The 22,034-nt window shown below is 41.1% G+C and overlaps 1 protein-coding gene and 4 non-coding genes across 5 annotated transcripts; 1 reads left to right on the forward strand and 4 right to left on the reverse strand.

Moving 5' to 3' along the window:
• Positions 1-1,884: 1,884 nt before the first annotated feature.
• ZMPSTE24 (zinc metallopeptidase STE24) lies at positions 1,885-9,906 on the forward strand. Its single transcript, XM_053454729.1, has 10 exons — positions 1,885-2,067; positions 3,431-3,577; positions 4,131-4,217; positions 4,404-4,520; positions 4,910-5,062; positions 5,155-5,296; positions 5,779-5,942; positions 7,264-7,374; positions 7,874-8,017; positions 9,119-9,906. Exons 1-10 carry the CDS (start codon positions 1,960-1,962, stop codon positions 9,341-9,343), a joined length of 1,398 nt encoding a protein of 465 aa, XP_053310704.1. The 5' UTR covers positions 1,885-1,959; the 3' UTR covers positions 9,344-9,906.
• Positions 9,907-11,729: 1,823 nt separating this feature from the next.
• Positions 11,730-11,811, reverse strand: TRNAS-AGA (transfer RNA serine (anticodon AGA)). The gene has a single exon. It is a non-coding gene; the product is annotated as a tRNA-Ser (tRNA).
• A 774-nt stretch (positions 11,812-12,585) lies between these two features.
• TRNAS-AGA (transfer RNA serine (anticodon AGA)) lies at positions 12,586-12,667 on the reverse strand. Its single transcript has one exon. It is a non-coding gene; the product is annotated as a tRNA-Ser (tRNA).
• Positions 12,668-17,489: 4,822 nt separating this feature from the next.
• On the reverse strand, positions 17,490-17,571 carry TRNAS-AGA (transfer RNA serine (anticodon AGA)). The gene has a single exon. It is a non-coding gene; the product is annotated as a tRNA-Ser (tRNA).
• Positions 17,572-18,558: 987 nt separating this feature from the next.
• TRNAS-UGA (transfer RNA serine (anticodon UGA)) lies at positions 18,559-18,640 on the reverse strand. Its single transcript has one exon. It is a non-coding gene; the product is annotated as a tRNA-Ser (tRNA).
• Between the last annotated feature and the right edge of the window lie 3,394 nt (positions 18,641-22,034).

The following is a 22,034-nucleotide window of genomic DNA, read 5'->3' on the forward strand; positions in this document are numbered from 1 at the left end:
CACAGAGAAAACTTTTCTGTAGCTTAGGAGAGGCTACTGGTTTAGCAGTCATCTTACCTCCCCAGAGCATGTTTGCCACTTTAATGTTAAACTGCACTGGCTTTCCTGTTACACTAAAGAGAATGCTGCAGATATGTTGTAGACTGATCATCAGCTTCTGCAAACAGAGAAAAAAGTAAAATTGTTACTTAATTTCTCCCAAATAGGGCTGCTTGCTACCATGGGAATCCAGAGCTGTGTGAGGAGGAGGATTAAGGTTCCAGTATGCTTCTAGCTGATCTACTGTAAATTCAATTGGCTGGCATGCTGGTAAAAACCATGCCGAGATCAGGCGCTATGTCATTGGTACCCTATCATGTAATCCCCCCCCCGCTCATAAACGTAAACTTAACAATGGAGTAATTTGGGCTGCAACAAAGAGTTGTCTTCAAAAGCAGGTCTACTGGGGATTCGTAAATGTTGGAATCCTTGCGGCCAGTTATTTTTTTTTAATTTCTTTACCATGGTTATATAATGTAACCCTTTTTTAAAATCAATGAACTGTGACAACCCAATTTCGGTGAGCAGTATATTTATTAACAACGTTTTGTCGGGTTCTTTGTGGGATACAAAGCTTCACAAAGAGTTATATTACTACTCTTACACAGCAGCAGACTATCATTGGCATTTTCAAATGCACGGAGGGATTCAGCAAACATCCCCCTATGTATTCCGCTCTCCCTTTTGGAGCCCTCCCTTCTCGGCTTACAGGAGATTGTGTTAAGCCAAGCACTGCTTGCCACCACTAGCTCATGCCTCCATGCGACAAAAGCCAAGGCAGTTCTTGGTGCCAGGCAACTCCGATAGTTGTCAGCTATCACAAATGGCCCCAATGTGTACACGAATGGCTGGTTAGACAAGGCTGTAACTGAGGTCTCTATGGGAAGTAAAGATTGTCTAGACTGTAGTTCTAAATAGGGGGAAAAAGACTTGTTTGTGTGTATGGCATTGAGGCTTCCTGTCTGGTTTCTTTTTGGTCAATAGCTGGCCTTGCAGAAAGCACATTTTTTGCCACTGATTGGCAATGATTTTATTTTGTTTACCAAGTTTTAATGCGTATTAAGGTACTAACAAGGTACTCAATATGCACTTTAATCTCAAAAGGACAACCGGGCTCGACTGTCCTTTTGAGCTTAAAGTGTATATTGAGACCTAAAAATTTCCGGCTAAGCATTTTTTGTTTAGTTTCTTAATAGGTTGGCTTAGTTGACTGCTTAAACAGCATCTTCTTTTTTGAGGTTCTCCACCTTTTGACTAAACTCAAATCTTCATACAAGGACGTTTATTTATCGTAACGTTAGAAACGTTGGTTGCAATTTCCTGATGCAATGACGAAACTTTTTTTTTTCTTTTTCTTGTAAAGTATTTGGGAAGCGACACCACCGTTATGTTGTAGCAATGTTCGTTGCCCACATAATTGTCGTGCAGAAAGACTTCGGTAACACTCCACCCCCACCCAACAAAGATGTCATATTTTATATTGCCAACTATATACCGTGCGAGCCACTTTGCTGTTGAAATGTTTCGGTATTTTGGACCACCATGGTAAGTACCGACTTGTCCGCTTTTCTCTCTAGCGCCTAAAACAAAAACGGGAAAGGCAAGCTGCCCTAACGTCTCGCGCATTGATGGGTTGCAACAGAATGACGATCACAATCCCCGCTGACCAATCACGAGTAGCCTTCTGGGCCGAGTGCTAAATTCAACAAATCGATAACATAATCGAGCCGAGCCAGTTCGCCCAATGCGCGTGGACGTTCAGTCACTCAGGCCAATGGAACGAGGGCTTACAAACAGCACCCACGCTCCAGCGAATCAGAATAGCTCATACAAGAGGTGCCTGGCTTCAGTCAATGCGCGTTTTGCTGCTGCCTGCTTCTCGCGTACCGGCCGGTGCCTGGTCATTCTCTAGCTGCCGTCATGTTGCAGCTAATGTCGGAAGTGTCTGTGGAGAATAAGATTTTCTATGCAGTGCTGCTCTTCTCATGGATCGTGTACCTGTGGGAGGCCTACCTGGCCAGCAGACAGGTTAGCTAACAATTGGCGTGGGAAAAGTGAAGACTGTGCGCTGGAGGAGGCCTACAGTCTGTCGGGGGGTCCATGTCAGACTGTGTTAAACAGGAGGGAGAGCTGGCTTTGTGTTAGTGACGCTGTGTGTAAAAAGGGTTACTGGTCGAAACGGATGGGTGAAACATTGGTCCTTGTACATGTTGAGTTATCCAGCGTCACGTTTATAAAATGTGGCGCTATCACCATGGACACCAATATAGATTTTTGTACGGTTTATCCATATTAAGCACTTTGCATGCATGTGACCCATTTACTGTGTGTGTGTGTGTGTGTGTGTGTGTGTGTGTATTTAGCTTTGGGGCCCACCTTGGGCAGTACCTTAGTGCCTCCACCTCTGTAATGGAATTTCATGCACCGTATCTTAAAGGTGCGCAACCGCCTTTTAATGAAGTCTATGAAGGATGGTCTCCCTCGTAACTGGCCCATTTTACGAAGGGTCATGAGGGGGCACTTTATTGCCCTAAAGTGAGATCTGCCCCAAGCCTGGGCCAGGATACATCACTGACACCACGGTTGAAAAGTATTGTCTGTAACAAGGTCAATGAGACTTCGCATCCAGGCCATGTTACCATTTCTCCATGTCACATTAACATTTATGATTCTGAACCACATTTAACTGTGGTTTGTGCAATGTAATCGTATGCATTCATATCATCACCTAAAAGAAAAATGTTTGTTGACAAGCAGCGGATCTTCTAGATTGGTACATGGGCCCAATACTGTAAAGCTTGCTTGTCAAATTCCAGAAGCCAAGTAGCCATGACTCCTAGATTTTTAGATCTGGCTCCTAACCTTTTGTCCAATGTAGCTTGGCCAGCAAAAATCATATACTATATAGGAGTTTTATATGCATTCTTTACTTGTCGAGGAACACAAAATCACAATTAGCAGACCCCAAGGGAGGGAAGAGGTGACTTCTTTATGCATTTGCGAGGCAGGGAAAAAGCAATAATTGGAAGGGGACACTCAATCATAAAGTGCGTATGATGGCATGAGTCTCGCATTATTCTCTATTAGCGTAATAACAGATAGATGTCACTGAAATAAAATAAATGTGTTTGTTTTTTTGCATGTGGGCAGGCTACATAGTCCAGGGAAAAAAAAGACAGCCGGAACTGATGGCTGTACCTGGTGTCACTGCCGTACAGCGACTAAGTTCGCAGTTAGGCCGTGGCTGGTTAACCATTATTCTTTTTGCTCAAGTAGATATATTTCTGTCAGCTGTTTTTGTCCCATACCAAATCATGCTCTTTTATTTATTGTAATTATGGTGCGACATAAATCTTACACCAAAAATTGATTCTTGTATTTTTGGTTGCAGCGGAAAATTTATCGTACTACAACACATGTCCCAGCAGAACTTGGAAACATAATGGATCCTGAAACGTTTGAAAAATCTCGTCTTTATCAATTGGATAAAAGTACTTTCGGCTTTTGGTCAGGATTATACTCTGAAGTAGAAGGCACTGTATGTTATATTCAATATTTTCTTTGGTTATTCAACCATAATGTTAATCGGTGTATTAGGTTAATTCCATGATCCAAGTATCTATTGATCCTGTTACTGCTGATGCCTCTGCTTTTGATATTTTGCCCTGATCTCGATCTCTATAGATAAAGCACTACAAAGTTATTAAACCCATAAGCTGGCTTCCAAATTCTACAAACAAGTTTATTGTGTTTCAAGCAAAATTGTCATCAGTAGTGGAATCAAATTGGCCGTTCTTCTTATCAAGCCTTCATTTTATTTTGCCAAAGAACATCCTAAAAAACATCTAAAAGGGCTTTTGCAGGAATTTGTCCAAGTGAGGTGAAAAGCAAAGTCAAAACAATAAATTCTCTCAACATGCTGTATGTGTTTCAGTGTGCACTCCCTCCCCAGCCCTCTTTTTTTTAAGCAGAAAAGAAAAGGTGTCTCGTATCTGTACTTTATGTGATGAGCTCTGATAACTCTGCAATGTCATTCCACAAAAGCGGTACTTGATTTTTCTTTGTCTTGAAACTGCTTTCTATGTCTGTAGCTCATCCTTGCTCTAGGAGGCATTCCCTTCCTGTGGAATGTGTCAGAACAGATTCTGGATCAGATGGGTCTTGGTTCAGAATATGAGGTAAGGCGTAGTTGCGCTAATTTGACACAATTTTATTAAAGCCACTTAGCGATTTTTATCAAACCACATGTTTACTTTTCAGTACACTTTAAAAAAAAAAAAAAATATATAACTATAATCTGCCTTACATGTAAGCTGTAAAGTGATTTCTTATAACCTTTAATAAAAATATATGAAATCTTTTAGATTGTTCATTCCTTGGCGTTCCTTCTCCTCGCCACCCTCTTCAGTGCCTTGACTGGTCTTCCATGGAGCCTCTACAACACTTTTGTTATCGAGGAACGACACGGGTTCAACCAGCAGGTGAGATATGGACGCTAATTGTTTGTAAGTCACTTGCAATGTTGGAAAGGCTTTCCACACAGTGATTTGGCTTATATTGTATATAGCGTTAATACTTCTTTAGATTAGCTTCGTCAAGGAGGGTTTTTTTTTTTAAACTGCACGACAGAATGGTGAGAGCAAGTACAGGGAGAGCAGTCAAAAACCCTTTAAATAAAAAAAATTTAAAAAAAATTCATTTTTTACATATTTATGATGGGTTGAAATGGGCCTGATAAACATTGTTTCCCAAGATGAACACTAGGTTCCCATCTCTAAATGAGAAAACTGGTTTCTTTGCAGGAACAGTATGATGTACTGAAAAACACTTAATGAGGTACTAATAATTATGTTTTGTATGTGTTTTGCAGACGTTGACATTCTTTTTTAAAGATGCCATAAAGAAGTTCTTGGTTACCCAGTGCATTCTCCTTCCAGTGACTGCTCTTCTGTTGTACATCATCAAAATAGGCGGTGACTATTTCTTCATCTATGCATGGCTCTTTACGCTGGTGGTTTCTCTGGTGAGATTGATTTTACCTCCTTGTTATTGTTGTTTAATATGATTTGGTACATATTGCTGACATCGTAAGCATTAATTATCTTTCTCATTTAGGTCCTTGTTACAATATATGCAGATTATATTGCACCCTTATTTGACAAATTTATACCACTACCTGAGGGGGAGTTAAAAGAGGCAATTGAGGCTATGGCACGGAGCATTGACTTCCCACTCACCAAAGTCTATGTTGTTGAAGGTAAATACCTACCTTTTTGTTTTGAATGATATTGGCGATTCCAATGCATATAGAAATGTATAAAGACTAGGTAGTGGGTAAAGGAGGGTTTATTTATTTTGTTATATACCGTATTTGCTCGAATTATAAGACAAGGTTTTTTCCAGAGCAAATGCTCTGAAAAATACCCCTTGTCTTATAATCGGGGTCGTCTTATAATCAGACCTCAAATACTGGTGCTTCTGAGTCCCCGGTGCTTAGTCCGGGCAGCGTGAATAAATCCTAAGTACATTTTTCTTTTCTGATAACCATATTTCTTAGTATTGACTGTCCATTAATTTACTGATTGCCCACTACTACCATGTTGTAGAGAAAGTTGAAAAGTTTGGCTCTAGATCACTAGATTGAAACACTCTGGACACAGGTCATAAAGTACAAACTATCTAAATGTCTATTAGCTTATGCTTTGCCATCGGTTTAACACAGACATTTCTTTTGGATAGGTTCAAAGCGCTCATCACACAGCAATGCTTACTTTTATGGTTTCTTCAAGAACAAGCGGATTGTTTTATTTGATACGCTTCTTGAGGACTACTCACCCCTAAACAAAGAGTCCACGGAGGAGACACCAGAAAATGAGAATACTGAAACAAAATTCAGACCCAAAGTGAGCAAAATGAGAACCATTTCTAATGAAAATGTTAGAGGTGGTTCTTCAAAAGGTTTAGTGGCCACCAGTAAGGCTCATAAAATGGATATTCAGCTGATATGACGGATAGAGCTGAGTAATTTGTATGCTCTTTTGTTGTTTACCTCACTATTTTGTGCAGATTAACAGTTTTATTTGGAAATAATTATTGTTGGTATTGCACATAGTTTGTAGGACAGTCCCATGAACCAGGCTTTTGTCCTGCCTGCCAAGTGGCCTAGCCGGTCTTTTAATCTCTAAAGTACTACAGAGGTTGGGAGCCGTTATATTTTACTTCATTCTTTAAGAGTATGCATTTACTATTCTCCCCCTTTCTATCTCTCACCTGGGGATATCCTGTCCTCCGATGAGGCACAGACACTGTGATCTCTATGCAAGTCTGTGGGGACTTGCAAAGAGATCACAGTGTCATAGGTGCAGAGGGATCACGGGGAGGAGAGTGAGAAACCATGTTTCTCACCCTCCTCCCATGCTGAAAAACGAAATATGGGGGGGGTGGGTAAATGATTTAAAAAAAAAAAAAAGTCTTAAAAAAATTAATGAAATACAATAAATAATAAAAAAAAAAACAGCGAGCTAAGTGATGTCATTGTGACATCATTAATAACATGTTCAAGAGGTCCCTAAGAGGACCTCTAACATTTAAAATAAATAAATAAAAAAAAAATATATATACACAAGATAAAAAAATATAGAAAAGATAATAATAAAAAAAAACCTTACATCCCATTGCCCTAACACAACATCTACCTAGTATAACCCTCCTGCCCCCGTTCACAACCCCCAAACCCGCTAAGCCATAAGCATAAAAATTCTACAAATAATGTACACCTTATAGTTTGTTCCCTATAAGTGCTGGGAAAGTATGGAAAATCTATATAAATTAGGTATTTCTGAAATCAGGACACCTGAATTGATAAACTTGGAGGGGATTTTCCATCACTTTACCTAATTTTGTGAGGATTCAGAGGGAAAATTTGGTGGTTTTTTATTTTTCTTTCTAATTTTCGCTAGTTTTTACTAAATCTCTCATTTCTAAATTTTCAGCTAATTATTTAACTATGGTATCCAAAGAAAGCTCTATTTCTCCTTGAAAAAAACAATATAAAGTTTACACAGGTACACTATTCGCAGGAAAAGAGAATAATCGCTGAACTGACATAAACCAAAAACCCCTGGGATTGAAGGGGAGGAGGCGTTTACTCTGCATATCTTGACCGTCTACTTAGAAAATTCTATAACCGTGTTTTACTATATTTTTTTTTAATTTTTTTTTTAGAATGTGAACAAGAAGCAAGGCTGTAATAACCAAGAGGTTCTTGCTGTTCTTGGCCATGAGCTAGGTCATTGGAAGTTGGGCCACACTGTAAAGAATATTGTGATCAGTCAGGTTGGTGAGAGTAAACCTTTCCGAAACTATTTCTGCATTTTATCTTTAATGATGAGTTAGTTTTTTTTATATATTGGGTGTATATTAATACTATGTACAGAATTGATACTGTGATCTGTAAAGTCTTTAGGCATTTTTTGTTGTAGAATTGCTGTCAACCAAACAAGCATGAAACTCGTTTAGCTTAATGCAGTATTTCATACTGGGCAACATGCCATGGTAGCCTCATTCACAGTTCAAGGCAATTACAATGTTGATCCCTCTGTGGCTAAAATTAAACAAGTCACCAGGGTGTGGCTGGTGTCATAAAAAGACGAATTTGCTATATATATATATATATATCTATATCGCTTATGAACATTTAGAGCATTTTTTTCATACCTGTTCTTGAGGACAGTGTTAGTTTTACATCAAATATGAAGCTTTCGAGGGAGGTTTATACACCACTGTTACTTTATAATTACTCTTGTTGGACTAACAATGTCTGTTTTACCTTCAGATGAATTCTTTCCTTTGCTTTTTCCTGTTTGCTGTACTGATTGGCCGTACAGAACTTTTTTCTGCCTTTGGATTTCATGCTACACAACCCACCCTGATTGGCTTGATGATTATCTTCCAGTTTATCTTTTCTCCTTACAATGAGGTATGCTATTCAGCTGTTCATCTTATTTTTATGTATTGTACTACACTGGTAAAATGGCTTACAGCACTTTTTTTTTTTCTTTAAATGCCATATTTTTTGACTTGGGTCTTTGATATCATCCCTGTATTCTTTTATTCTGGCCTTCTTGAGCAATCGGGTGCTCCACTACTCAATGGGCTAGTTACAAGGGAGAGCTCTGAGTCCCCAATCAGCCCATTTAGTCAGCACAGCCTCCATAGAGAATGCAGTTCCTATGTTTAAGAGGTGGCTATGCCGGCACTCAGAAGTTATGACAGCAACTGCGGGGGAGCAAGCAGTTGGTACACTAAAAGTAGTTTGTACACAATGGTACTAAAATATAACTAACCAAGGAGTGTTCCAAGCTAACAGGTTAAGTAAAATGTTGTATTGATACATTTGTAGCCAACCTATCATTAAAAATTAACTGGTATTTACTTTTAGTGTAAACTCCATCTGTTTGTGCCAGCAATTTGTTTCTTTAACGTCTTCATAATGATCTGAAGAATGGTGTGCCCCGTGCACTCTACAATGCCTCCCTGCAAAAAAATGTAAAAAAAAAACATGCGCTAATATATTAAAGCAACTTTGCATATTTTTTTTTTAATTAAAAAAGATAAGCGAATGGACTTCTGTTCATTGAGTTATAGCCCTCAGAAGCAGATGCACATTAAGTGTATTTTAACCTTAATGGGTTGCATGTGCAATCTGTATGTGGGTAAAACCAAATCTGTCAGACACATTTACAAAAGGGTTGTGGACATTTCTGAAAATATGGAGGATTTGTTTTCTTTCTCTCCCTTTATGTTTACCTGTTAAGTAACCTGGACATAACTCTAGCAACACTGCCATGGGTGATAATGTACTCTGACACAGCGTCTCACATCCTCCACTGTGCTTACTAGTCTATTGAGATATGTGTCTATAAGAATTCTGTTTTTCTAAAATGTTTAGCACAGTACGTTTTAATGGGTTTTGTTTTCAATGTAAAGTGGAGTTTTTAAGAAGAAGAAAAGAAAAAAAAAAAAAAAAAAAAAAGCACAAGATGTAGACTTTAAAATACAATCCCTTCTCTCTTTACAGGTTCTTTCATTCTGCCTCACCATGTTAAGCAGAAGATTTGAATTCCAAGCAGATGCATTTGCGAAAAACCTTGGAAAAGCAAAAGATTTATATGCTGCCCTAATTAAATTAAACAAGGATAATTTAGGATTTCCAGTGTCTGACTGGATGTTTTCGATGTGGCATTATTCCCACCCTCCCTTGTTAGAAAGACTACAAGCTCTAAAGGGTGATAAGCAAAACTAAGTGGGAAGTTGAAAGCAGTATTTTATCGAAGACAATATATTTTGTTGTTGCTTTTCTTTCCTTTTTTTCCTTTATTTTTTTTCTTTTCCAATACAAAGATGAAAACACAACTTTACTTTGTGTTGGACAGCTTCCTGAAAGTGATAAATATCAACAAGGAAACTTTGTTTACAGACCTAGGTGACAGTGTATAAATATTGTACATTACATTTTGTGTAATAAAAAAAAAACACAAAAAACTTTTAATTGAAGCTTTATTCCAGTGAATGTTACTGTGATTTTTATTTTGTATTAAAATAACTTCCTTAAATATACACTTAAGGAGGTTTAATTGGTTATTCACGTGTCAATAAACAGGAAAGTTTTATTGTACTGTTAAGACAATGCTTTCACTGGTCGTTTAAAATCTTAGTCGTCCGTGTTCAAGAATACATAAGCGTGTGCAATTTAAATATTTAAATTAGAAGGATTTTTTTTTTTTGTGATCTCAAAATGAAATCTTTTATTTTTTCCTTTTCATGTTTATTTGCTTTGAAAATAAATTGGTTTTGAATTTCTTAAAAGCTTGTGATTTTGTTTAATATTCCAAATGCTTGTTAGTATGTGATGGGCAAAGCTTGTTCCTTGCATGTCTTGGATGTGCTTATTAACTCATTTTATTTTGTGTAGTGGGAATGTAGTTGGTCACTTGCCTCACCAGAAATCGATGGCCCTTGGTGGGCATGCAGCATTTGACACTGTTAAAAACGGAATAAAATCCTTGAACGCTTCATTGATTACAAGTGAGAATGTAGTGACTGTTCAGTGAAAATTGTGGGGATATTGTAATACAAGGGATATAGGGTAATCACTATAGAGAAAATATATAGGAATTGGCCTGGCCTTTCAGCTGTCTGATACCTAAGTATTATCTTCTTCCATGACCCTGCCTGTCTCCATGACTTCAGTCTCATCCCTACTTTCACACAGGGCCGGACTGGGACTGAAAAGCAGCCCTGGAAACATTTGGAGACCAACCCCATATAGTTTTATCTCGTGGTTGAGCTCTTTTACCCACACGCACCCCTAATACATACCCAAGTCACACTATTTGCCATAAATAACTATAAAACATTCTTTTTATCACATTATTTGCATTAAAATGCCAGAAAGCAAAAGTGTTAAAAGGCCCAAATAAATAGACATATTGGAATCAAAACATTTGCTACAGCAAACATTTTTAGATGAAAAGGTTCCATTTTATTCAGTGGAACAAAACCGTGATCACATTATTCTTCGGAATATTCTTGTAAGAAACTTTTATTTCTTAATGTAAACTATTTTTTTCAAATGTAATAAAAGCTGTGATTGAGAAAAATATATTTTTTTCCTTTTATTTGCCAATCTGCCCCCAGAAATGCCTTATACCCTCCTATATGCCACTCTGCCCCATGATATGCCTTATACCCTCCTATATGCCATTCTGCCCCATGATATGCCTTTTAAACCTCCTTTATGCCACTCTGCCTCCAGAAATGCCTTTTAACCCCCTATATGCCACTCTGTCTCCAGAAATACCTTATACCCCTATATGCCAGGGGCAAATCATGGGACATAGTGGCATACAGGGGGTTAAAAGGCATTCATGAAGTTAAAGGGGCCGGTGTGCAATGACCACCCAATGACCGTGCCTCAGATCTTTGTCCCACCCCTTTTAAGACGTGGGAATATGTGCTGAGGCACGACCATTGAGCGGCGGTGTGTGTGCAGGACGGCCCCTTTAACTTCATTAGACGCCGGCGTTTTGAATGTGAGTCTGCTGGCCGACCGGCACACGGACCGGTTGGCCAGTCCGTCCCTGCTGTCGCACACTTTTATAATAGATCTAGATCAGAACCAGTCTCCTCAGCAGCCAAATAATTTTCTTCAGATCCTAGTTATCAATTTTATCAGTGTTCCTCTTTCATTTCACTCTGTCTCGTGAAAGCAATCATCCCGGCTCACATACCGTAAAAAGCGAATTGAGATGTTCTGATCAGTGTGTCAGTGTATATACACCAGCCAGTACTTTGTAACATGAAGAAGTGGTTGAAGTACCAGTCCTCGTTAGTATAGTGGTAAGTATCCCCGCCTGTCACGCGGGAGACCGGGGTTCGATTCCCCGACGGGGAGGTTGCGTTTTTTTTTTTTTTGGTGCTTGCATTTGAATTCTACGCGTTAGAAGTTGATCTCAGAAATATACATCTTATTGTAATACACCCATTTCTAACAAATAAAAAACAGAATGCTTTCCTGTTCTACACTGAGATAGTGGGGGATTATGAGTAAGAAGAAAAGGATTCTCGCAAATCTGTATACTGTATAATTAAATTAAAGTTCTTGCTGCAAATTTATACACAAAAACATACGTAGTCGGCAGGATTCGAACCTGCGCGGGGAGACCCCAATGGATTTCTAGTCCATCGCCTTAACCACTCGGCCACGACTACATAGATGGAAACAAGGAAATGCAAACTGTTGGTGCATTATAATAAAGTTTGATTTCCAACCCTTTACATCTATCTGTGTTGTGAGATTTGTAATAAAATTTCGATTTCAGAGGAATTAGAACATGAACATGTTAAGATTTTAAACCTTGTTGTATTGTGCCCATGTCTATATATTTAGAACTTCAACAAAATTGGCTAAATTTGACTGACTTAGTTTTCTGTATCCTGCTCCTAAGAAATATTGGTGCATTATAAGAAAGTTTGATTTCCACCCCTTTACATCTACCTGTGTTGTGAACATGTGTAATAAAATTAGAACATGAAGATGTTAAACCTTGTTGTTTTGTGCCCATGTCTATATATTTAGAACTTCAACACAATTGGCTAAATAATTAGTTTTTGCAAATCAATGTGTACTGCGGCCATAGAGACTCCTGTGTCAGTTAACAATCTTGAAACTGATATGTGTGAAACACCAGATCATATGAGGCCGGTTAGCTCAGTTGGTTAGAGCGTGGTGCTAATAACGCCAAGGTCGCGGGTTCGATCCCCGTACGGGCCAGTAATTTTATTTCTCTTTTTTTCAGTACAGAGAAGGACCTAATTTTTCCAAGAAATGGTAAAGCATGTAAAACCTGTGTTTACAGGGGAAGATTGTTTTCTAGAATCCCCACAAATGAAAACATAAAAATGAATGGGATTTAATTTATTTAAAGAGCTTTAAAAAAGGGCTTCTTGCTAATTTGTACATTTCTATGCAATAGGCAAAATAGACGTAGTCGGCAGGATTCGAACCTGCGCGGGGAGACCCCAATGGATTTCTAGTCCATCGCCTTAACCACTCGGCCACGACTACATACAATATAATTATGAAGAATGTACTGAAATCGTCACGGATGCATTTACCATATTTGCTCGATTAATAGATATCCCTGATATAAGACAACCCCCCATATTTGAATATTTATTTAGGAAAAAAAGAAAAAGCCCGAATATAAGACTACACAAAAAGAAAAAAAGTTTTACTTGTAAATATTAATTCACATGTAAACTATTTTTTCATATTTAATAAAAACTATGATTGAAAAAATTCATTTTTTTGTTTTTATTTCCTTTTATTTGTCAACCTGCCCCCCCAGATATGCCTTATACTCCCTATATGCCACTCTGCCACCTAGAAATGCCTTATATCCCCAAATGCCACTCTGTCCCCCAGATATGCCTTATAAACCCCTATCTGCCACTCTGCTTCTCTGATATTCCTTTTAACCCCATATATGCCGCTCTACCTCCCTGATATGCCACTCTGCCGCCAGATATACCTTATACCCCCTATATGCCACTCTGCCTCTAGAAATGCCTTTTTACCCCATATATATGCCACTCTGCCTCCAGAAATGCCTTTTAACCCCCTATATGCCACTCTGTCCCATGATATGCCTTTTAAACTCCTATTTGCCAGAGTGGGTATAAGGCATTTCTTGAGGCAGAGTGGCATTTAGGGGGTTAAAAGGCATTTCTGGAAGCAGAGTGGCATATAGGGGGTTAAAAGGCATATCATGGGCCAGAGTGGCATATATGAGGGTATACGGTATATCAGGGAGGCAGAGTGGCATAGAGGGGGGTGAAGGGCATTTCTAGGGGCAGAGTGGCAAGCCTGGGGGCAGATGTGCATAACTGGGGGGGGGGCATGTTGGCAGATAAAAGGTAATAAAAACAAAACAAATATTTTTCTCAATCACAGCTTTTATTAAATATGAAAAAATAGTTTACATGAAATAAACGTTTCTTACAAGAATATTGTGAAGAATAATGTGATCACTGTTTTGTTCCACCGAATAAAATGGAACTTTTCACCTAAAAATCTTTGTAGTAGCAAATGTTTTGATTCCATTATGTCTAATGTATTTAATTTATTAGGGCCTTTTAACACTTTTGCTTTCTGGTATTTTAATGCAAATAATGTGATAAAAATAATGTTTTATAGTTATTTGTATGGCAAATAGTGTGACTCGGGTATGTATTAGGGGTGCGTGTGGGTATAAGAGCTCGACCGCGAGATAAACCATATGGGGCTGGTCTCCAAATGTTTCCAGGGCTGCTTTTCAGTCCCAGTCTGGCCCTGTCAGAGCCCTTCACTTGAATTCTCCTGCCCTCCATACATTGTTGCCCCCACATCCCATACACCCACAGCACCTGATTGCAACAACAAAACTTTCCAAAGCACCACTTTGCACCAAGGTTGCACACAGAAGCCTTCCAAAGATCCAGATTGCCCATCCAGGCAATGCCCCAGCCAGCACCCAGATAGCACACCCAAGCTGGCTGAGCATTATGGGAAATGCAGTTGATAAAGCTGCAGATGTTAGCTGTGAATAACAATTCCCATGATGCTCAGCCAGCCAGGTGCCCACCATGATACTGGCTGAGCATCATTGGAAGAGTAGTCCAGAGCAGAAGAGATTTTTTTTTTTTAGAATTACAAAAAATTCTAATGTTAGCCTCCCTCCCATTCTATTTATAATTATATCAATCCCTTAAGTATTGATTTATCATGTAATGGCCCCACAACCTTGTGTATTGCTCCTAGTCAGGCCTCTATTATGTTTTCATGCCCCCTGACAGCCCCCTTTATGTGATACCCCTAACCCCCTTGTGTGTTGCCCATACCCTATTGTGTATTTATAACACCAGCCTGCCCCCTTTTAGTATAGATGTAAGTGATGCCCCTAGCCAGGGTCAGGGTAACCAGAAAAACACGCAAAGGTTTAGGACGATCGGGATGTCTGAAGTGAAAAGCACGAACCAATGTGGGAGCATGCACATCTCTCGCGAGTTCCCATGACCTATCCTCTGCTTCATAGCCTTTCCAGTGAATGAGATATTGTAATTGTCTTTTTTGGATGCTGGAATCCAATACCTCCTCCACTTCATATTCTTCTGCGCCGTCAAAAATAACAGGTTCTGGGGCGGTAATCTGTCGTCCCGAAGGCTGATACAGTGCCAGGAAGCGGCTGAAACCTGGAGTAAAGGACATGGGGCCCTGTTCGGCTTTTCTTTCTCTCAGGCGGCGGTCAATTTGGGTCGCCAAGTTGGTAAGGTCATCCAAGGAGTTGGGAATACCGACTCGTGCCAGCTCATCTTTAAGCGCGTCCGATAAGCCCAGACGAAATTGATCCAGTAACGCAGATTCGTTCCACGTGGTCTCTAGAGATATGCGGAGGAATTCCGTGATATATTCCTCTACTGGGCAGCGCCCTTTTTTGAGGACCTGTAGTTAGTGGTAGTGGTGGAAACTCTAAACGGATCTTCATACATAGAATCCAGTGCATGTCGAAAAGCAGTCCAAGAATCCAGGACAGGACTCTGGGTATGCAGTAAATGATGAGCCCATAGTTGGGGTTCCTCCTGGAGTAGAGAAATGACAGTATGGATCTTGACGTAATCAGAGACGTATGTACGTGGTTTCCGGTTGAACAGTATCTGGCAGGATGTAATAAAGGTGTGGTATCTTTTTCTGTCTCCTGCAAACTTGTCTGGGAGGACCACTTGGGGTTCTAACGCCGTGGCCCCTTCCTGGGATAATGAAGCAGGCGGGGGTACAGCAATAGGTGAATTCCCTGAAGCAGAATGCGCCGCCTGTAGTTGTTGGAGCTGTTGGTGGAGCTGTATATGGCTTGACTGAAGGTCTTGGACGGTTTGAGTTAATGAAGAAACCTGCTGGGTGAGAGCGGACATGGCGTCCAATAAGCTTGCGGGCAACATGTGTGACTTGGTATAATGTAAGGTAAATATTTGGCGGAGTCTGGTATGCAAGCCAGGTTCAGGGTATTCAGAAAAACATCAAAGTCCGTATAAACAAGCCGGGATCGGGGAATCAGAAAATAATCAGAGTCCGCTAAACAAGGCAGAGTCAGGGTATCCAGAAAAACAACAAAGTCTGTTTAAACAAGCAGGGTCACAATGAATTATAGCTCAGCAAAATCTGGAAACACTCAGAGACAAAATATACCAAGTTTTGAATGTTCCCGGGCTGGTGACGTCATCGGGGACGTGCGCGGGTGAGAGCATCTCCAAAACTGCAGCTCTTGCCGGGTGTTCCCAGTCTGCAGTGGCCAGTGCCTATCAAAAGTGGTCCAAGGAAGGAAAAGCGGTGAACCGGCGACAGGGTCATGGGTGGACAGGGCACATTGATGCACATGGGGGTTAAGGCTGGCCAGTGTGGTCAAATCCAACGGACTAGCTACTGTAGCTCAATTTGCTGAAAGAAAGTTAATGCTGGTTCTGATAGAAAGGTGTCAGAACACACAGTGCATGGCAGGTTGTTCTGTGTAGGGCTGCAGTTCAGTCAGGGTGCCCATGCTGACCCCTGTCCACTGCCAAAAGCTCCTACAATGGGCACATGAGCATAAGAACTGGACCGTGGAGCAATGCAAGAAGGTAGCCTAGTCTGATGAATCACATTTTCTTTTACATCACGTGGATGGCCAGGTGCATGTGCGTTGCTTACCTGGACAACCCATGGCACCAGAATGCCCTATGTGAAGAAGGCAAGCCGGTGGAGACAGTGTGATGCTTTGGACAATGTTCTGCTGGGAAACCTCGGGGCCTGCCAGTCATGTAGATGTTACTTTGACATGTACCACCTACCTGGGCATTTTTGCAGACCATGTACACCCTTTCATGGACACTATATTTCCTGATGGCATTGGGCTCTTTCAGGAGAATAATGCGCCCCGCCACAAAGTAAAAAGGGATCTGGCCTGGTTTGAGGAACACAACAACGAGTTCAATGTGTTGACTCGGCCTCCAAATTCCCCAGATTTCAATCCAATCGAGCATCTGTGGGATGTGCTGGACAAACAAGTCTGATCCATGGAGGCCCCACCTCACAACTTACAGGACTTAAAGGATTTGCTGTAAACGTCTTGGTGCCAGATACCACAGCACACCATCAGAGGTCTAGTAGCGTCCATGCCTCGATGGGGCAGGGCTGTTTTGGTGGCAAAAGGGGGACCTACACAATAATAGGCAGGTGGTCATAATGTTATGGCTATTTGGTTTATGTGTCTCGTGTGAGCACCAAGTGTGTGTGAAGAAGCCCGCCATCATGCCAGATCTATAGTAAACATATAGTAAGTCGCCTCAGCATCGAATGAATTTTCTTCCAATCCTAGTAGCTCTCCTTTTATTCCACTCTGTCTCATAAAAGCTCATAAACAGTACCATTACAGCTCTCACACCGCAAAGTAAAAGAAAATTGGAGAATATGTTCTAATCAGTGTGTTCAGCTAGTACTATGTCACATAAAAAACAAAGTGACTAGACTGTAGCAAGGTGGGCAAGGTTAAGTGACCGAATGGTGCTATCACGAGCCTTGCTGCCTGGGACAAATACAGTTTGCTCAATATAGTTGTGTGTGGATGGATGCGTAATGCACACCAACGCCAATCCTCGTTAGTATAGTGGTAAGTATCCCCGCCTGTCACGCGGGAGACCGGGGTTCGATTCCCCGACGGGGAGGCATTGTACTTTTTTTTTTTGTTGCTCAAGTTTACTTCATATTGTAACAGACCAATTTGTAAAAACAAAATGCAGAAATCTCGGTTCTCGTATTTTGAAAACTGAGATATTTGGCGTTACCGGTAAAAAAAAGAAAAAAAGTGCTACAAAAGGGTCGTAGTCGGCAGGATTCGAACCTGCGCGGGGAGACCCCAATGGATTTCTAGTCAATCGCCTTAACCACTCGGCCACGACTACTCACATAATTAGGTTTACACATGTGCGTGTGTGAGCAGTTGTAGCATACAATCCTTCTCTCACACACTCTTTATATCTGTCTAACGAAAGTCACTGATACCGTTTTTAGGGCTTATGGAGCATGTGCTCGCAGCTAGTCCTCGTTAATATAGTGGCGAGGGACCCTTGCCCATCATGTGAGCGATAGCAGTGTTTGACTCCTGGTGCTCGATTCCCACGCTTGATTTTCCTCGCTAATTGCTTTGGAAATAAAATGGTTTTGATTTTGTTTAACATCACATATGCTTCTTAGTGTCTTGTATTTGGTGGGCAACGTGTGTTCCTTGCATGCCTGGTGGGATACACTTACTAACGTTTTTTCCGCGTAGTAGGAATGTAATTGGTCTGTTACCCGACCACAAATCTATGGCCATTGGTGGGTATTCAGCATTTGACATTCTGACGAAAAACTGAATAAAATCCATGAACCAGTAGCCTCACCATCCAATTAATTTTCTTCCAATCCTAGTAGTTAATTATTATGGCGTTCTTCTTTCATTCCACTCTGTCTCGTAAAAGCTAATAAATGGTACCATTACAGCTTTCATACAGTAAAGGAAAGCAAATTTGAGAAAATCTTCCAATCAGTGTGTCCATGTACAATTCAGCTAGTACTATGTCATATAAATAACACAGTGGCTGGACAACATTATACAATGCTAGTCCTGGTTAGTATAGTGGCAGGAATCCCCGCCGGGTGGCTATGTTTCTATATTTTGCTATTTATTTTGCTTATATTTGAATTACACAATACTGGTGTCAATCTGACTGTTATATACGCACAAGAAGAAGGTTTGCTAGAAGTTGATCTAAGAATAGGACAACAACGTATCCGGGATCAGATATTGCTTCAACGCTTTTGTAGTCAATTTTACAAAACGCTAAACAACCTAGTCACAACATGTTATAATAATGCCGGTATAGGCTCCTTCTAAGAGTGAAAATCTCTGTAGTCGGCAGGATTCGAACCTGCGCGGGGAAACCCCAATGGATTTCAAGTCCATCGCCTTAACCACTCGGCGACGACTACACGCTAACATGCAGTGGGAAGAAGCCTTTGTGTTCCAATAATTTTACTTTCGCGCTGAACATGCAGAGATTAAAAATTTACCGTTACTATGTTGCTCAATTTCTTTTCATCAAATTCAAAAGCATTTCAATGAACTTGCAGCATCCAAACGTTAATTCTGTTTTGTACTACTTTACATATTGTGCATTCTAGAAAGTTTGATTTCCGCTCATTTACAGCTATCTGTTGCGAACATTTGTAGTAAAAGATGGATTTCAGAGAAATTAGAACATGAACATGTTAAGGATTTCAAGCTGGATTATTGAAATTGGCTGAAGAATTAGCTTTTGCAAGTCAATATGGACTGTGTCCATGGAGAGTGCTAAAATGACAGAACCTTTGTTGTTGTTACGGTGGTCAGCAGAGCTGTATGGCTGAATCGACCAACAATGCCAGCTACTGCTTGTTGAACTGTTGAAAAGGCGCGCCGTGGACAGTAGGAGTTCTCCTTGGACTATGCTACATTCAGCTCGACACGCACGGCCGGTTAGCTCAGTTGGTTAGAGCGTGGTGCTAATAACGCCAAGGTCGCGGGTTCGATCCCCGTACGGGCCAGTCGCTAATCTTTATTAGCACAGCCTGAAATCTTAACGTGTTCATAAGCTGTTCCAGCATACAAACCTTGCCTCACAAAAGTTTTGTATGTGGCTAAGGTAAGTCAATGATGAAGGTTTTAGAACTTTTGAGAACAGACGCAGTAAGACAGTCATTGTTATAGTGCAGGGGCGTCCAACATGCGGGCCAAATGCGGCCCGCGAGACCTCGAGGTGCGGCCCGCGTAAGATCGGCAGCCAGGGCAACCGATCTTACGCGAGCCGCACCTCAAGCCCTGCTACTTACTTGTGGGAGGATCTTCTGGACTGCACACAGAGGAAGCGGAGTTCACGTGACATCCTACTTCCTCTGTGCTTTAGCAGAGAAGGCAGAGGGAGGCCGCGCCCCCTGCTGAAGTCTGTAAGCGGCATCGAGGAGCTGCAGTCCAGGTAAGGGGGTGGGGAGGGTGTTTGAATGAGTGTGTGTGATTGAGGGAATGAATCTGTGAATGAATGATTATATGAATAAATGTGTGTGTGTGTGATAGCATGGATGTGTAAGTGCTGGAACCTAGGCATGATGGGACTGTGATTGCTGTTAGCAATCACACTCCTATCATGCCAAGTCAGCCAGTACATGCTGAAACCTGGCCAGCTGCCCCCCTTGTGTATTGATGCTGCCAGCAGTATGGGGTCTGCACTTACAGCCACCCTGTACCAGCATGTACTGGCTGACTTGGCATGATAGGAGTGTGATTGCTAACAGCAATCACAGTCCCATCATGCCTAGGTTCCAGCACTTACACATCCATGCTATCACACACACACACATTTATTCATATAATGCCTAGGTTCCAGTATTTACTGGATGGATGTGTAAGTGCTGGAACCTAGGCATGATGGGACTGTGATTGCTGTTAACAATCACACTCCTATCATGCCAAGTCAGCCAGTACATGCTGAAACATAGCTAGCTGCCCCCCTTGTGTAGTGATGCTGCCAGCAGTATGGGGTATGCACATCACTTACAGCCACCCTGTACCAGCATGTACTGGCTGACTTGGCATGATAGGAGTGTGATTGCTAACAGACTTTATTTTAATCTGCATATTTTATTAAAAGCCATATTTTTTGTCACAGTGAAAAATGAGTGCGGCCCGCGCACGTATACAATTCTGATGAAGTGGCCCACTGCAGAAAAAACTTGGACACCCCTGTTATAGTGGTTAGAATCCCCGCCTCTCATGCAATAGAGACAGTGGTTCAAATTCCCAATGGGGAGGCCTTACTTTACTATTTATGATTGTTCTGGGGGGTTTACACCTTTACAAATTAAACCCTCATGCCAATTGCAAGAGTAAACCCCTTACTCTGCGCTGTCCACCTCTGAATCCGTTGAGGGGTGCTAGCATTACATAAGTCTCAATAAATCGTAAAGGATGCATTTACTTTAATGTGCAATAAAGGGAGGCCTGACTTTACTAGTTTTGATTGTTCTGTTGGATTTACACCTTTACTTTAGTGTGCGATAAAGTCATTATGTTGGTTGGCAAGGAGAATGCTGCTCTCATAATACCCGGTTTAGTACTGCGTAAGCATACATTTTAGAACTTTTAGATATACTAACTCTTGGATATATTCTACTCAGTGCCAAAGTATATATATATATATACACAGTTAACAATCCTCCAAACATTCAAAGCACTAATTGTACTATAGATCTGGAAATGCACCATTGTAGGCAGGTTTAATAGCCGTGACATAGAGATTATGACTTACCGTGTGCTGGACGTCCAGTGGCATGAGCCAGGCTAGTCTACGCAAGGGGATGGAAATGTCTGAGCGCTCAATCCCTATCCATTGCTTTTGCGGTAGGTTAAGGAAATATTCCAAGCCTCTAAGCAGGTGGCAGGCTCCTGAATAGGTGCGCGAGTAGGAATAAGGCTGCTTTGGATTTGGGAAGTATTAGGGTGTGAAATTTGATCTGGGATTTTCTTTTGTCCCAGATAAATCATAACAATACATATATATCTATATATATATATATATAGATATAAAGAAAGTTAATTCTTCCTTTCCACTAGATGGAGAGGCTGGCCCAAGACTGCAGGTCTTCTTGCAGTGTAGCCAATATTGGAAGGAAGTTAAGCTGATGACACTTCACACAGACAGGTGAAGTGAATAACACTGATCAACTTATTATCACGGCACCTGTCAGTGGGTGGGATATATTAGGTAGCAAGTGAACAATTTGTCCTCAAAGCTGATGTGTTAGAAGCAGGAAGAATGGGCAAACGTAAGGATCTGAGCAACATTGACAAGAGCCAGGTTGTGATGGCTAGACGACTGGGTGAGAGCATCTCCAAAACTGCAGCTCTTGCCGGGTGTTCCCAGTCTGCAGTGGCCAGTGCCTATCAAAAGTGGTCCAAGGAAGGAAAAGCGGTGAACCGGCGACAGGGTCATGGGTGGACAGGGCACATTGATGCACATGGGGGTTAAGGCTGGCCAGTGTGGTCAAATCCAACGGACTAGCTACTGTAGCTCAATTTGCTGAAAGAAAGTTAATGCTGGTTCTGATAGAAAGGTGTCAGAACACACAGTGCATGGCAGGTTGTTCTGTGTAGGGCTGCAGTTCAGTCAGGGTGCCCATGCTGACCCCTGTCCACTGCCAAAAGCTCCTACAATGGGCACATGAGCATAAGAACTGGACCGTGGAGCAATGCAAGAAGGTAGCCTAGTCTGATGAATCACATTTTCTTTTACATCACGTGGATGGCCAGGTGCATGTGCGTTGCTTACCTGGACAACCCATGGCACCAGAA

This window comes from Spea bombifrons, chromosome 2, assembly GCF_027358695.1.
Source record: "Spea bombifrons isolate aSpeBom1 chromosome 2, aSpeBom1.2.pri, whole genome shotgun sequence".
Taxonomy (NCBI): Eukaryota; Metazoa; Chordata; class Amphibia; order Anura; family Pelobatidae; genus Spea; species Spea bombifrons.